Below are 15854 nucleotides of genomic sequence, written 5' to 3' on the forward strand. Positions count from 1 at the left end.
AAAAGAAGAAAAAAAGATGACCCCACATAAAAATTGTATCTATATCTATAGCACCAGGTTTTGAAGAAGGTGAAAGCAGGGATATGGAAAACATTGAATCTCATATTATTCAGGAAGTGGTTGAGCGATAGATGAGCTGTGACTAGGAGCTGTGAAATGTGAGGATGAATAATAATATCACTTAATAATAATATATATACTTTGGCAGCGGCTGTGTGATTTATAAATGAATTATAACATGGACTTGGTTACTCATAAACTGAAACAGCTTGTGCTTAAATTTCTTCCATCTCTCTCATCCCACTCTCTCTCTCTTTCTCTCTTTCTCTCTCTCGCTCTCTCTTTCTCTCTCTCTCTCTACTCTTTCCGACACTGTCTAGGCAAACGCGGAGGAGTTGGACCGAGACGCAAGTCCTATAGACGGGTTTCTTGTTTACAAGCATTACCGTGTTTGAGCCAATCAGCGATAGCCGCTGAATCATGTGACTAGGGCTGACCTTCGATTTTTTTTTGGAATTCGAAGCTTCGGGGCCAAGATTCGATTTTAATTCGAAGCTTCGAAATCTTTATTTTAAATTTTTTTTTATTTTACATTTTTTATGTTGTGGGACTTGTACAGTACTTTGTTCAACTTTGTCAGTGCTGTAAAGTTTAAACCTTTTTAAATCTTAGACAAACTAAATAAACACTTTGCTTCCATGAAATATTGTAAGCCGTCATTTGAGGCTTTATAAAAGCAGCACAATGAACACAAATCTGTCAGTGTATTTTTTTTATTCTTTTTTTCATAATCAAATTTTATTTTCATATTCAGTCCCTGTCCCTGTGTGTGTGCTTGGAGCACCCAGAGCAGGCAGGGGTGGGGTGTGCCTTCTCCTTGATGGTGTAGTCGAAACGAGGCAGCACCAGGACGGTGGGGTCCGGTTCGCTCTTGTTGGCGGCGGCGGAGGCAGCGACACTTGCAGCTCGCTCCGCCTCCACCGCTATAATGCCCTGCAGCAAACATGTGATGGCCGCGTCGATGTTGGTGTTGTCCTGAAGAGAGAGAGAGAGAGAGAGAGAGAGAGAGAGAGAGAGAGAGAGAGAGAGAGAGAGAGAGAGAGAGAGAGAGAGAGAGAGAGAGAGAGAGAGAGAGATAGAGAGAGAGAGAGAGAGAGAGAGGTTAGGTTAGGTTAGGTTAGGTTTACTTTATTTGATCAAGGGGGACAGCGTACATTAATAAAACATTTTACAGATGCAAATGCACCCAATTTTTGCCAAAAGGCTAATTTCCATTGGCAGTCCCCCTGCCAGAAGGTACAGGCTAAAACCCTGTGTGAAAAAGGGTTAGCAATAAAAACAGAATAAAATCAAGATAAATAACATTAGAATAGGGATACAGGGCACAATACAGTCATGGACACAAGGACAGAGCACATATTAAAAGACCCAGACATAGACAAACGCACCATATCCACACACACACACACACACACACGCACACGCACACGCACACGCACACGCACACGCACACACACACACACACACACACACACACACACACACACACACACACACACACACACACACACACATCTCAGTGTTGACAATTCTGGTTTTCAATGAGCCATTCTTTAACCCTGCACTTGAATGAGTGATAATGATGTGGACACTCTAATTGTTTGAGGTATTGAGTTCCATTGGTGGGATGCTCTATATGAAAAGACGGCCTGGCCAAATGCACTTTTTTTTTAAAGGGATTGTACAGTCCCTCCTTGCAGCACATCTAGTGTTCCTGGTTGAGGCAGACTTGAGGTTGATGAAACCAGACAAAGGCAATTAATTAATTAATTAATATAGCACTTTTCTAGACACTCAAAGAACTTTACAATGTAGACGTCCAACCTTGGGCTATCATATCTTATCTTACATCACACTGACCAATGGCTGAAAGGCTCAGGAGACAAGGATTTATATCAGCCAATTAAGGGGGAGGGATGATTAGGTGGCCTTGATGTCAGAGACCTGATTGGGAACGTCGGGGAACCCCCTACTCTTCGTGACAGATGCCCTGGTTCTTTAAGAGGACCTCAGCCGGGACCTCGGTTTAACGTCTCTTCCGAAGGACGGCACTCAAGCTGTATGGTGTCCTTGTTGTCACCATAACAGGGGCATTGTTCAGAGTGCCCCCTGCTGGATAACAACACCACTTTCTGACAGTGGCCTGGCTGCGTGAACACTTAAGGTAACTAACTTGCGTTCAGCGTTTCGTTCAGCGTTTCTCTGATTGGCCACGATGCCCACGTGACCACGGCGCGGCAGAGGCGCTCTCCTTCGTGAATACGCTCGTTCGGCGTGAGCCTCCAACGAGTGACGCGTCTCTCGTCACATAGGTCGCGTTTCGCTGATTGGCCACGACGCCCACGTGACCGCGGCGAGGCAGAGGCGCTCTCCTTCGTGAATATGCTCGTTCGGCGTGAGCCTCCAACGAGTGACGCGTCTCTCGTCACATAGGTCGCATAGGTAATATTAATAGGTTGCCGCGGCATTATGCATTCGTAATCCCCCCTACATAATAACCACGCAGGTTAATCAAGCAACGCTCGCACAATACCTAGCTTAATAATAAGTAGGCAATTGGCACAAGTGTAAATTATACATTCGTCACTCAGTTTTAACATCGACGGTTAGCTCAACTCGTTCGTCAGCTTGCTGTGAAGCCTATGGTCAGTTGGTGACAAGTTCGAATCACTTAAATTTTTTTTTTCTTTTTTTTTACGTTTAATTAATTTATCATCTCTCTATATAAACGTAACTAGCTATTCATATCAATCGAAATAACGTTAATCTCCGATATTTAAACATGGTCCCCAAAATGAATGGAAGCGAATGAGGAGCCTGACACCTGGGAGGAATGGGGGTGTTGCAGCGTTGGGGATGTTTAAAAAATATAATTTAATATATAATATAATAATTTGTGCTTCACCTAAAAATTTTGTCAGCAGCCTCCACTGATGTACAGTGATTCAAACCCCCTCAATGTGCAGTTTCTGACAGCTGTGCTGTGTTGTCACACGAAATAACATTATGAATAAAAACGCGAAATAACATTATATAACGTTGCGTTATATAACGTTACAATGTACAGTTTCTGACAGCTGGGCTACAATACAACATGAAATACAATACAACAATGTGCAAACACAGCAGCAAGATTTGTGAGCTGCTGTGACAAGAAAAGGACATCCAACGGAATACAACCACCATAAAGACTGTACAAGAAATTCCTTCTGTAATGTACTGATTTCTTTTGTTTTCTCTGTTTGATTGTTTTGCTTTATTTTGTTTGTTTTAACACTGGCTTTGGCAATGTAAACATATGTTTCCCATGTCAATGAAGCCCCATTGAATTGAATTGACAAGAGAGAGAGAGGGGGGGGGTAAAGAGAGATAGGGAGGGACAGAGAGAGAGAAAGAGAGGGGAAGAGAGACGGAGATAGATAGAGACAGAGGTTAATTGCTTCTATATACAGTATACCGACACACACACACACGCGCACACGCGCGCGCACACACACACACACACACACACACACACACACACACACACACACACACACACACACACACACACACACACACATACACATACACACACACAGAGTGGTCTAAGGACTAATTGGAAAGTTAGATTGGCCCATCTTCAGCCTTCTTTCACAAACATGCGTGCAGAGAGAGAGAGAGAGAGAGAGAGAGAAAGAAAGAGGGGAGAGAGGGTGGGGGGGTACAATACAGTACGGCTCAATACACACAAATGTTAAGGGGATGCAGACCAGAGAAAGACGTTTGTCTTGTTTACATCAGGGTCCCCCATTTTCAATTCATAGTGACGTTTGGACATTTACAGTGGCCAGTTTCAAATTGCAGCCTCCCGTAGGTGCTCTTTCAGAGCGGTTTTGAATGTGGATAGGGATTCACATTATTTTACGGCTTTGGGTAGGGCATTCCACATTGATGTGGTGTATCCGGTGTGATCTTACTCTGCATTGTGTTTTTCGATTCGACCCCTGTTAAGGGATCGCCCTGAGTGGGAGTTGAACCCCGGTCTCCCGCGTCACGGGCGGCATCACAGACCACTATACCAAGAGGTGAATTCACTTCTTGCTATTGGGTCTGGATGCCTCTGGGGAGTGAGTTTACTTGCAGTACCGCTTAACGTCCACAGCCACTTCACTTACTGTCACTCGTGACTGTGGATAGATTGCGGTACCTCCGTTACACTCACCCCACACAGGGCATCCGGGTCTATCGGCACCACGTGTAGCCGGTGTGATCTTACTCTGCATTGTGTTTTTCGATTCGACCCCTGTTAAGGGATCGCCCTGAGTGGGAGTTGAACCCCGGTCTCCCGTGTTGCGGGCGGCATCACAGACCACTATACCAAGAGGTGAATTCACTTCTTGCTATTGGGTCTGGATGCCTCTGGGGAGTGAGTTTACTTGCAGTACCGCTTAACATCCACAGCCACTTCACTTACTGTCCCTCGTGACTGTGGATAGACTGCGGTACCTCCGTTACAGTGGCATAATTGCGAAACGTGTTTAGTCCCTTGTTTGAGCGGAATCTGGGTTTAACATGATTTGTTGAGCTCCCTCTGGTGTTGTGGTCGTGGTATTCACTGACCTTTGGGAAGTATTTTGACATGTACCTTAGTCGTATAGTGTATCTTGTAGACCAGGCCCATTGCAAGTTGTGGTACTCTGTCCAGGGGCGGATTTAGGATTGTAGGAGATCCGGGGCTTAGCCCAGATGGGCCCCCTTTATTTTTTTAATATTTTTTTGTTTTTTTTTCAAATTTTTTTTTGTGCAGGCAAGGGGTGGTTTGGAGGGGGTCAGGCACGACCCTCTCCACGACAGATATTTTTTGAATTTAATGAACCTGTACGTGCAATTTCCTGCAATATAGAGCCTTCAATCTTGACCAATAAAGCTGCTCTTTTCACTATAAAACTCAGTTAACCATAACGTATATATTGGGGGGGGGGATATATCATATTTTTCATATAATCAAAAAGTGGTGGAGCAAGATCATACCTTTGCTCCCCCAAGTTCAATAGTGGGAGAGCAGAGATGCTCCGAATGCTCTTATGGCCAGGCGTCTATGATTCACTGATACAAAGTAAAATAGTGCAGTGCAATAAAATAGTTAGTAAAATAGAATAAAATAATGCAATAGTGCATTGCAATAAAATAGTTTTCATCGTATTTTTTCGGGAGGCCGGTAAGGAGTGCATTACAGTAGTCGAGTTGGCTTGAGATAAAGGCATGGATCTGGTTTTCAGCGTCCTTTTGATTTATAAATGGCCGTACTTTAGCTATGTTTCTAAGGTGGAAGAAGTTTTTGTCAACTTGTTGATTGTGATTTAAAGCTTAGGTCTGAGTCTACCATAACACCAAGACTTAACTCACTCAAATACAGTTAGCAGCTGGATAGACCACAGATGGAAATTAGCTTCTGCTAAATCTGGTGCAAACATATTTTCATGTAACAATGATGAATTGTAAAAAAAAAATTTTTTTTTTTTTTTTTTAAATAGATTCGGGGCTTTTCAGAATACATCCGGGGCTTGAGCCCAGGTAGCCACCCCCTAGCTCCGCCCCTGACTGTCGTCTACTCTAAGCCATCCTAGGTTGTCAAAGTGGGCAGGGGTGAGGTGGGTTCTAGGAGTAAGGTCAAGTAGTAGTCTGACCAGTTTGTTTTGTGATGTTTGTAATCTTGTTTTTAGCGCCTTTGAGGTGCTTTGGTACCATGAGGTGCAAGCATAGTCGTAGTACCCTTGAATGAGTGCTCCTGCCAGAGTCTTCAGGGTATTCTTGTTTACCAGAGAGGAGATCCGGTACAAGAATCTAGTTCGTTGGTTGACCTTTTTTATTACATTGAATGCCATTTTGTCACAGGAAAGATTTGCCTCTAGGATGGAACCTAGGTATGTAATTTCATCTTTCCTTGCGACAATATTGTCACCCACTGTAACTGAGACGCCGTCTGTTTTGCTGAGGTGAGAGAGGAGGGGAGGTGTGAAGGAATGCATTAAGAAAACACAAAGTGACATTTTGTATATAGAGGGGGGAGAGAAAAAGAAAGAGAGAGAGTGACACCAGATGGCAGCGTGAGATATATAATAATATTTGCATTCCATGAAAAAGCACTAATTGGCTTCAGACACGGGCACCGCACACACATGGACGCCCACGGCCCCATGCACATGCACATAGACATCATACTAGATGATCATCTGATAGCATTATAAATGGTAAATGGCTGCATTTTTTATATAGCGCTTTTATCTAAGGGGGCTTTCTCACTCAACATCGGGGTCGAAATCAGCTCCGTGCCGTCCTCATTCCGAGTTCCGTGCCGAACTCCCCCCCCCCCCCCCTCTCCCCCCTCTAGTTTGTGTACACACTTCAGTCTGGGTGCGCTCTGGGTTTTGTTTTACGGTTTGCGTTTTGAGCTTGTAAGCTTGCCGTAGTCGATGATGTCACGCTCGAAATGTAAACACAGGAAGTGTTAACACGGAGACTGGAGAATGGATGTTGATATAAAGAAACAAATAACTAATAAATATGAAGTTATATTTGAACCTCTGTTGTCAAGCCTTTTTTTTTTTTTGATCAAATTTTTTTATTGACATTCTCACGAAACAAGACAACACATTAACCACAATCACAATACATAGAACTTCACAAGAAAATAACAAAATAACAAAACAATAATAATAATACAGACTAACAATTATACAGACAAGAGAAAAGAAACCAGAGTTCAACCTACTAAATTGATTCCACGGGGTACTATCTAATAAATGGTCTTTCCCAGTGTTCAGCCCCGATTCCCGGCCGTGTGACCCCATATTAATAAAACGTACATCTCCAACCCACCACAAGGACCATTTTTTGGGGGAACACGACCTGAAAACAGAGCAATGAACCTTCATGAAAAAACAAAAACCTGTAGAGGTGTTCCATAGACTCACAGAGACCGTGTAAAAGTGGCCAGACAGTGAAGAAATAGTTAAATAGCTGCCCCCCCATAATATCCCCAGCTAAACTCAAGATGACAAGACAAGGGACAAGACAGACAAAAACATTTCCTCCTCCCCCTCCCAAGAGACCGCCGGACTCACCCGAACACGCACCCCAACCCCGCTCAGCCGCACACTGCGGTCTTTACCTTCTCAGCTGCTGCGAACCACAGGTCAATTCCAGCCTGCCCCACCCCAATCACCCGGGCTGTGGATATCTCAAGATAAATCACATCCAATAGAGTTAGGGACCAGTTAATCATTGTAAGCTTCTCAGGCTCCTTCCATCTCATTGCTATTAGCTTCTTCGCTGCTGTGACGCCCGCTAGGACAACCCTTTTCAGTTGTACGGACGCGGGTAGTGTCGTTATATCGTTCAGGAGTAGCGTAACAGCTGTGAATGGGATAGTTAAGCCACACAGATCTGAAAGTTTGTCCGTTATTGACCTCCAGAAGCGGGCCACTGGTGGGCAATCCCAATACATATGCATATAAGTGCCAGTGGCCTTTTGAGAGCACAAAGTGCACCGAGAGTCGGTTATCAGTCCCATAGCAAATAGCTTCCTAGGTGTAAGATAGGTCCTATGAATATAATTAAAATTAATTTGCTGGTGATTGGGGTTGCGGGAAGATAATGCCACATTTGCCCAAACATCATCCCAGTCAAACTCGGGGTCCATCTCCGGGATATCCACACGCCAGATTGTATCCAATGATAAATTTTTATACGTGGATTGAATTAAGAGCGTATAAAAGTCGGAGACAAACCCTCTGGATGTCGTCCTGTCCACTATGAGCCTGAGGAAGGGGTGTGGGTGCAAGGCTTGAGCCCACGGTACGCCATACGCCCTCAGTGCTGACCTTAGTTGAAGGTAAAGAAAGAAGGACTCGCCGGGAAGATCATAAAATTCTCTTAAGTCCTGAAACGCACGGAGGCCGTTCTTATCATAAATATCCTCCAGAGTATGCACTCCCCTCCTTTGCCATTGAGGAATATTAACCGGCTTGTGTCCAACAAGTAATTGCTGGTTATTAAAAATTGGAGAGTCCAGGTGCCAAGGGCATTTAACCCCACACGACCTCTGTACATTACGCCACGTTTGGATCACGTGAGTTATGATCGGTCCATACCTCAGCCGGCATTTCGCAATAGAGACAGTGGAGTACACTACATCCTGCAATCTTAGCGGAGACACCGCCGCCGCTTCTAAGGAGCGCCAAGATACAGCCTCTACAGGGTCTAGCCAGCACATCAGAGGTCTCAGTGAAAAGGACCAGAAATAAAGTTTAAAATCAGGGATTGCGAGGCCCCCATCTTGTTTCCTACGTTGAGTAGTAGCCCTTTTGATTCTCGGGCGTTTGTTATTCCAGACAAACTTAGATACCATCGATTGTACCTTGCGCCAGTGGTCTATTGGAGGGGGCAGGGGGAGCATTGAGCTAATAAAATTTATCCTAGGCAGGATGTTCATTTTGATTATGGAAGCCCGGGCTTGTAAGGAGTTAGGAAGGGACGACCACCTGTCTAGATCCTGGCGTATTTTATCATAAGTACCCGTGAAGTTGTACTTAGTAGTTTGGTTCAGCGTGGGGAATATCTCTATGCCCAAGTATTTAAAATGTTCTACTATGGGGATATCAGCTGGTAGTCGTACCGCCTTGGCCAGTTCATTAAGAGGTAGGCAGGCTGATTTGTTCCAGTTAATCTTAAAACCTGACAGTTTACCAAAGTCGTCGATTATCCTCAATAATTTTGTGGCCGACCGGGAGGGGTCGTCCATGAAAATCAGCAGGTCATCCGCATAGAGAGCAATTTTGTGTGGAGTATTGTTGACCATTATGGGGACGATGTCCTCCGATTGCCTAATAAATTGGGCCAAAGGTTCGAGGGAAAGCGCGAACAGTCCCGGGCTCAGAGGGCAACCCTGTCTAGAAGATCTGGAGACTGGAAAGAGTGTGGAACAGTTTTTGCCTGTCAGTATCATCGCAGACGGCGAGGCATACAGGACTTTAATCATATGAATAAAACTCTTTCCAAGACCCATGACCTCAAGTACCTTCCACAGGTATGACCACTCAAGTCTGTCAAACGCCTTCATGGCATCCAAAGACAGAACTGTGGATGGAGTTGTATTGTCTTTACTGTTATCGATTACATGCAACAGCCTCCTAAGATTATCTGCAGCCAGACGCCCCGGGATAAAACCAGTTTGATCGCAGTGTACCAATACAGACATAAATCTCTGCAGGCGACGGGCCAGCACCTTGGCAAACACCTTTAAATCGGCCCCGAGAAGACTCAAGGGTCTATAGCTACCACAATCATTGGGATCTTTGTCCTTTTTGAGAAGTAAAGAAATCAACGCCATATTGACATCTCTTGAGAACTCCCCTTGTTCGATAGCGTAATTGATCATATCGAGCATCAATGGACCCAGTTGGTCCCAGAAAGCTAAATACACTTCGGGTGGAATACCATCCCAGCCTGGCGCCTTACCCCTCTGCATTTCAACAATAGTCTCCCTCAATTCTACGAGAGTAATCGGTCTCCCCAGTTCCTTGGCCTCTTCCTCAGAAATGTGGGGTATCTCAAGCCCGCCAATGAACGATTCAAATCTAGAGTCATCCAGATTACCCTCTGAGCTATATAACTGTGAGTAAAACTCTTTAAAAGTGTCATTGATCTTTTTCGAATCAGTAGTGACTGCACCCTGGCTCGTCCTAATCGAGGGGATATCCGAGAAATGATCATTTGAGCGTATTTTCATTGCCAATAGATGGCTAGGTCTGGAGCCGTGAAAATAGTAATTTTGTCTTGTCCTATGTATCAAAAACTCAGACTGTTGTTTAAGTATGGAGTTTATTTCTTTTTTGACTATCTTACGTTGTGTGTTTAGTCGTTCATTATAGTCAGTTTGCAAGGATGCGTATAGGTCCGCATATAATGATTCCAGTCCTTCTAGCTTTTTTGACCGGGATTTTCGCAAATTGGAGGCAAATAGTGTGACATGACCCCTGATGAATCCTTTCAATGCGTTCCACAGGACCCTAGGGTCTTCTACTGTGCCAACGTTGATCTGCAAAAATTCAGCTAGTTTACTCCTGAACTCAGAACAGAAGTCATCGTTCTTTAGCAAGGTCGAATTAAAACGCCATCTGGGAGCTCTTGCGGAGAGCCTGCCAAAGGTTGCCGTAAGGAAAATCCCCTTGTGGTCTGAGAGAGCCAAGGGAACCAATGAGACATCGAAACTATCAAACATATTAGGGGACGCGAATGCATAGTCAATTCGAGAGAAGCTTTTGTGTCTGGCTGACAGGTGGGAGTAATCTCTGAGGGTGGGGTTGCATAAGCGCCAGAGGTCTGTGAGCCCCGTGTCTTTGGCCCACATCCTGAGGGCCTCAGAGGCCCGTTTCTGGTCGCTCGTTTCAGAGGGCCCGGACCTATCCATCTCCGCATCCCAGCACGCATTAAAATCGCCACCCACAATGAGAGCGTATCCATTAAGCTCCAACATATTCTTCGTGATTGTATTATAGAACGCTGAATCAAATGTGTTAGGAGCATACAATGCTATTATAGCCATCTTCCTATGCAAGAATTCAACTTTTGCTATAGTAATCCTTCCCCCCGTGTCCGACCATACATCCAAGATTTTGATATCAAGGTTACGTCTTGTAACTATGACTACTCCTTTCGTCTTATCATCGGCTGAGGATGAGGAGATAACGTGATATTGCCGATTTGCCAGTCTTGACACGTCACCTACCATTAAATGCGTCTCACTAAGGAGAGCAAGGTCAATATTTCTCCTCTTCAATAGCCAAAGGACACTGGCACGCTTGTGTGGGGCGTTAAGCCCTCCTGCGTTCCAAATTAAAATATTCAATTTAGCCATGGTCGAGCTTGTATAAGTGCGTAGAGAACATACCCGTGCAGCCAGGCTGAGTACAGAGGTGCCGATCCCGGCGGGCCCGGACGGTCAATCCCAGGAGTTCAGAGGAGGAACACTTACACATATATAAGACAACAGTACATAGAACACATAAAAATACCACCCCAGCTACAACCCCCCCTCCTTCTACTCTAAACCCTAACCCACCCGTCCTACTATAAGTTCCCCTATACCCACTCTCCAATCCCCACCCTATGCCCCATCCACTGAGGATGGTCATCTTCCTATCACTTCCCACTAGAGACATGGATCAATAAGACGCTCCCCACTCCCACCCCCCTCTAGATAAACCCCTGAGTAAACCCCCACTAGTCCAATAAACACAAATAATAATAAAATAGAATTCAATAAAGATATCGGTCGAAAACCACCTGAGCCCTGGCCCCAACATGAGACAACCATAATGGTAAAAATAGCCATTATTAAATAATAACTCCGCATCAACCTGCAGCCCTCTATTTCCGAATCTGCGCTTCAACATCACATTGTTATAGCCCAAAAGGGTATAGGGAAATTCAAAACAAAATTAAATTAAAGCATCCCAGCCGATAGTCTAAGGCAGGTTCGGGTCACAGGTTAATTGTGCAAAATTGTGTGAACAGTGTCAATTAAACAATGACAAAAAAAAGGAGGAAGGGAAAAAAAAGGGTTATGGTCAAAGTGCACCCCTTTAGCCGTCCCTCTGATCAGGCACAACGGCTGAAATGACATAACCTATGTAAGGATAGAATTAAACACAATCATTCATTAATCAATCCGGGGATGGTAATAGGCAACACCTGACACCACCTGTCATCATACATTGTTTCAATAAAGATATCGGTCGGAGCAGTTAGTCCAAGGTAGGATCGAATCACAGTTAAATTGCTCATTCAAATGCCATTAAAACAGCGACACTAATTATTATATAATCATTCAGCATCAACCCTGTAACCAACTACCTTGGAGTCTGCATATTAATGTCGCAACGTTATAGCATAAGTGGATCACGGAAAATTCAAAACACATTTAAGGCAGATTAGCAGTTAGTCCAAGGTAGAATCGGATCACATTTAAATCGCGTATACGGATGACATAAAAACAGCGACAGTAAGAAAGAAAAAAGGGAAGGAAAAGAGGGTAATGGCTATAGTGCAAGCCATATAATACATTGTTTCAATAAAGATATCGGTCGGAGCAGTTAGTCCAAGGTAGGATCGGATCATAGTTAAATTGCTCATTCAAATGCCATTAAAACAGCGACAATAATTATTATATAATTACTCAGCATCAACCTGTAACCATCTACCTTGGAGTCTGCATATTAATATATCAACGTTATAGCATAAGTGGCTCACGGAAAATTCAAAACAAAATTAAGGCGAGTCAGCAGTTAGTCCAAGGTAGAACCGGATCACATTTAAATCGCGCATATAGATGACATAAAAACAACGACAATAGGAAAGAAAAAATAAAGGAAAAGGAAAAGTGGGTAATGGCTAGAGTGCAAGCCATATAACCATATAGCCATGAAGTGCAAGCCATACCCGACCCAACCTGTTATCAAATATTGTATATGCATATTCAACCGACCTTGGCATCTACTTTGGATCAACAAAGCTCAAAACAACCTGGATATAAAAATAGAAAGCATACCAGAAGTTAGTTAGGGACTCGGTCACTCTTGAACTGTGCAAACCAATGTCCCTTTGAACAGCAACATCAACCAAAATACGTAACCATTAACGGGTCTCAAATGTCTCAGCGCAGACCATAGTCGAAGCCCGCTGGCTAGCCCGAGGCTAGCGCGTAAGCTAGTGACGAATCCGGATAGCACGTTAGCCTACTATGTACATTGTTCAGCTAGCTCGTTAGCTTCCAAAGAGGCGATACACAAGTACGACCATGAGGTCAGCTTTAGCAAGTAACAGAAGTCATTGGGAAGCCCCGCTAGTTGGATGGGCAGAGGACAGTTAGCATGTCTGGGCATGACAGCAAGTGTTTGTGAATAGTCGACCTAATCAATGTATATAGGCCCAAACCGCCAAGTCACTCACCCTCCATAGATATCAAGCAACAGACTCGGGTGTCTCCGCGAGATACTCCTTCGCTCTAGCCAACGACCAAAACAAACGCTGACCACCGACCTTCTCCAACACAGATAATTTCGCGGGAGCGAATAACGTGGGCCTCAGGCCTAGTTTCCATAGCTTAGTCAGGACCACCTTGTACTCGGCTCTCTGAGCTTGAACCTCCGGTGTAAAGTCCTCGAAAATGGCCACTTTGTGATCGCCAAGCCTCAGAGTACCCCTTCTGGTACGAGCCGACCGCATGATGATTTCTCTCTGTTGGAGTCTGTTCAGCTTGACTATGATGGGCCTCGGTTCTTTGTTCACGCCGGGAGAAAACCTGCCCGCTCTGTAGGCCGACTCACAGATAGGAGGCATAGGGAGGACGTCTGTCCCTAGTATCTTCTGCAGCAGTTCGGGCACGGTCTCAGAGAGACGGCCTTCACCGCTGGTCTCCGGTACTCCAACAATCCTGACGTTGTGGCGTCTATCCCGGGACTGCATCTCCTCCATCGCCGACTGTAGTTTGTTGACTTCAGCCTGCCTAGCCAGCAGGGCGGATTCAAGACCCGCCATCTTCTCACACTGTGATGATACCTCCGTCGTTAGCATGGCTAGTTCGTTAGCATTAGCCGATGAGGCAGCGTGTATCGCCTCCATCTTGTCTGTCAGCGGTACTACCGCCAGCCGAATTTCCTCTGATATCTCACGACGGAGGCTGATACAGAAATCCGCCAACACTTTCTTCTGTGCTTCAGCGATGCGTGCCTCAGAGTCTGCGTGTACTTTCTTCTGTGCTTCTGCGATGCGTGTCTCAGAGTCTGCGTGTAGCTTGGTCATGACCAAGAGCACAGCTTCGCTTAACTCCCCGACAGCGGGAGACGGTGCAGCCATGCTCGGCGGTGCCGGTGTCGTGCCTAATTCTTTCATGGCTCTGGTTTCCACCCCCGCCATCGTAGAAAGTCGAAAAAAGTTGATGAATGTATACTAAACACGACGACCTAGCAAACAGACAAAAAACAAATAAAAATAAAATAAAGACTAATGGGGAGAAACGTATATTCAGCACGGTAGAAGGGAGCTCACGTGAAACACGTCTACTCCATGATCGCTCAGCTCCGCCCCTCTGTTGTCAAGCCTTGTCAATATAACCCACCCCCCTTTTCTCACGAATGGAACTCTGTTGTAGAGTCCGCTTTTGATCGTTTTGCAGGGTTAACAATAACGCTAAGCTAACGGCTAACGCTAGTTTTACTAGTAACATTGCTCGCATCGATTATATTGAATGTCATTGATCTACTGGTCGACCGAAAATTTAAACGGGAATGTCTTAACACGACTGCGGACTCTGGATGTTGATATAAAATGAACAAATTGCCAATAAATATGAAGTTATATTTGAACCTCTGTTGTCAAGCCTTGTCAATATAACCCACCCCATTTTATCACGAATGGATGGTGTTGTAGAGTCCGCTTTTGAGCGTTTTGAGCGATCTACTGGTCGACCACGGCCGACTGGTTGGGCACCACTGGTCTAATAGAAATAAATGCATTCGAACAAGAAAGTATAGTATACAGCAATGGCTAACGGCTAAACGCTAGTTAGCTAACCTGTTCAGAAGCTAACATTATCCCATCGCTTGTGGCAATTATATTGCATGTCATTGATCTACTGGTCGACCACGGCCGACTGGTTGGGCACCACTGGTCTATAGAAATAAATGCATTGAACAATGTATAGACATAGCAATGGCAAACAAAATTGCCAGGCCTAACCGCCCCCACTCAGCGCGCACCTGAGACCACCTATTTCAGGCGTCCAGGTTCAGCGCCCCCGGGGACGAATCAGCAGGGGGCGGGGACGGGGGACAGCGTTCTCACTCAGACAGACACACCATTTTCTGATGCGAGCCGGCTCTGATTCGACACAGAGCAGTGAGTGAGAAACCACCCTAAAGCTCTTTGCAATTTGTTCCTCACATTTTACCCATTCACTCACACATTCACACACCGACGGTGCCAACCTGCCAACCTGCTCATCGGGAGCAATTAGGGGGTTAAGTGTCTTGCTCAAGGACACATCGACTGCTCTGACCTCCTGAGCCACTGTCGCCCCTCTGATAGCATTATAACTGCTAATAATGCTCTTTCTCTCTCACACACAAACACACACACAGTCACCTTGGCGGAGGGTTAGGGTTAACGCTTTCACTGCCACACATTTGCGGAGCTAATGATGCTAATGATGGAGCTTCGCCGTCGGTTGTGTGATAGTAAAGGGCTAACCTTCTGTGTATTGTCACAGTCAAAGGGTTAACCAGCTGTCGTGTGGCAGTGAAAGGGTTAACACACCTTGGGGGAGGGTTAGGGTTAACACACCTTGGCGGAGGGTTAGGGTTAGGGTTAAGGGTTAACACACCTTGGCGGAGGTCTCGTACCAGCCCACGAAGCCGTGCTCCCTGGAGAAGCTCTCCAGCTTGGGCAGCGTGGCACACAGGCCATGACGCTGCTGGTCACACTTATTAGCCAATAGGACGGCTGGGACCGGCCTCCCGTTGCCCTGGGCAACCTGTGGGAAAAGCAGGAAGTGTCTGTGTTGTGAGTTGTGTTCAGTGAAGTCACAGTGTAAAAGGCACCGCGGTCGCGTTTCGTTTTGCGTGGTTTCGGCGCGTTTCTGGAGTTTAACGTGCCATGTGGCAGCTGGGACTTTGATTTGAATACTGACTAACGATGTAACAGAGTGACAGCCATGTCACGTTGCTTCACAGTTGTGATTGGAGGATCAAGAA

General features: G+C 45.3%; 1 protein-coding gene across 1 annotated transcript in view; it reads right to left on the reverse strand.

The window, feature by feature from the left end:
* Positions 1 to 810: 810 nt before the first annotated feature.
* Positions 811 to 15854, reverse strand: part of LOC311226694 (ras-related protein Rab-38-like) — a gene marked incomplete at both ends in the record, with an annotated part of 40353 nt that continues 25309 nt past the window's right edge. The window contains 2 exons of the mRNA XM_084312106.1: positions 811 to 1035; positions 15485 to 15634. Coding sequence (XP_084168232.1) covers positions 811 to 1035; positions 15485 to 15634 — 375 coding nt within the window. The remainder of the gene's footprint in view (positions 1036 to 15484; positions 15635 to 15854) is intronic.

This window comes from Notolepis coatsorum (assembly GCF_963971535.1).
Source record: "Notolepis coatsorum genome assembly, chromosome: 4".
Classification (NCBI taxonomy): domain Eukaryota; kingdom Metazoa; phylum Chordata; class Actinopteri; order Aulopiformes; family Paralepididae; genus Notolepis; species Notolepis coatsorum.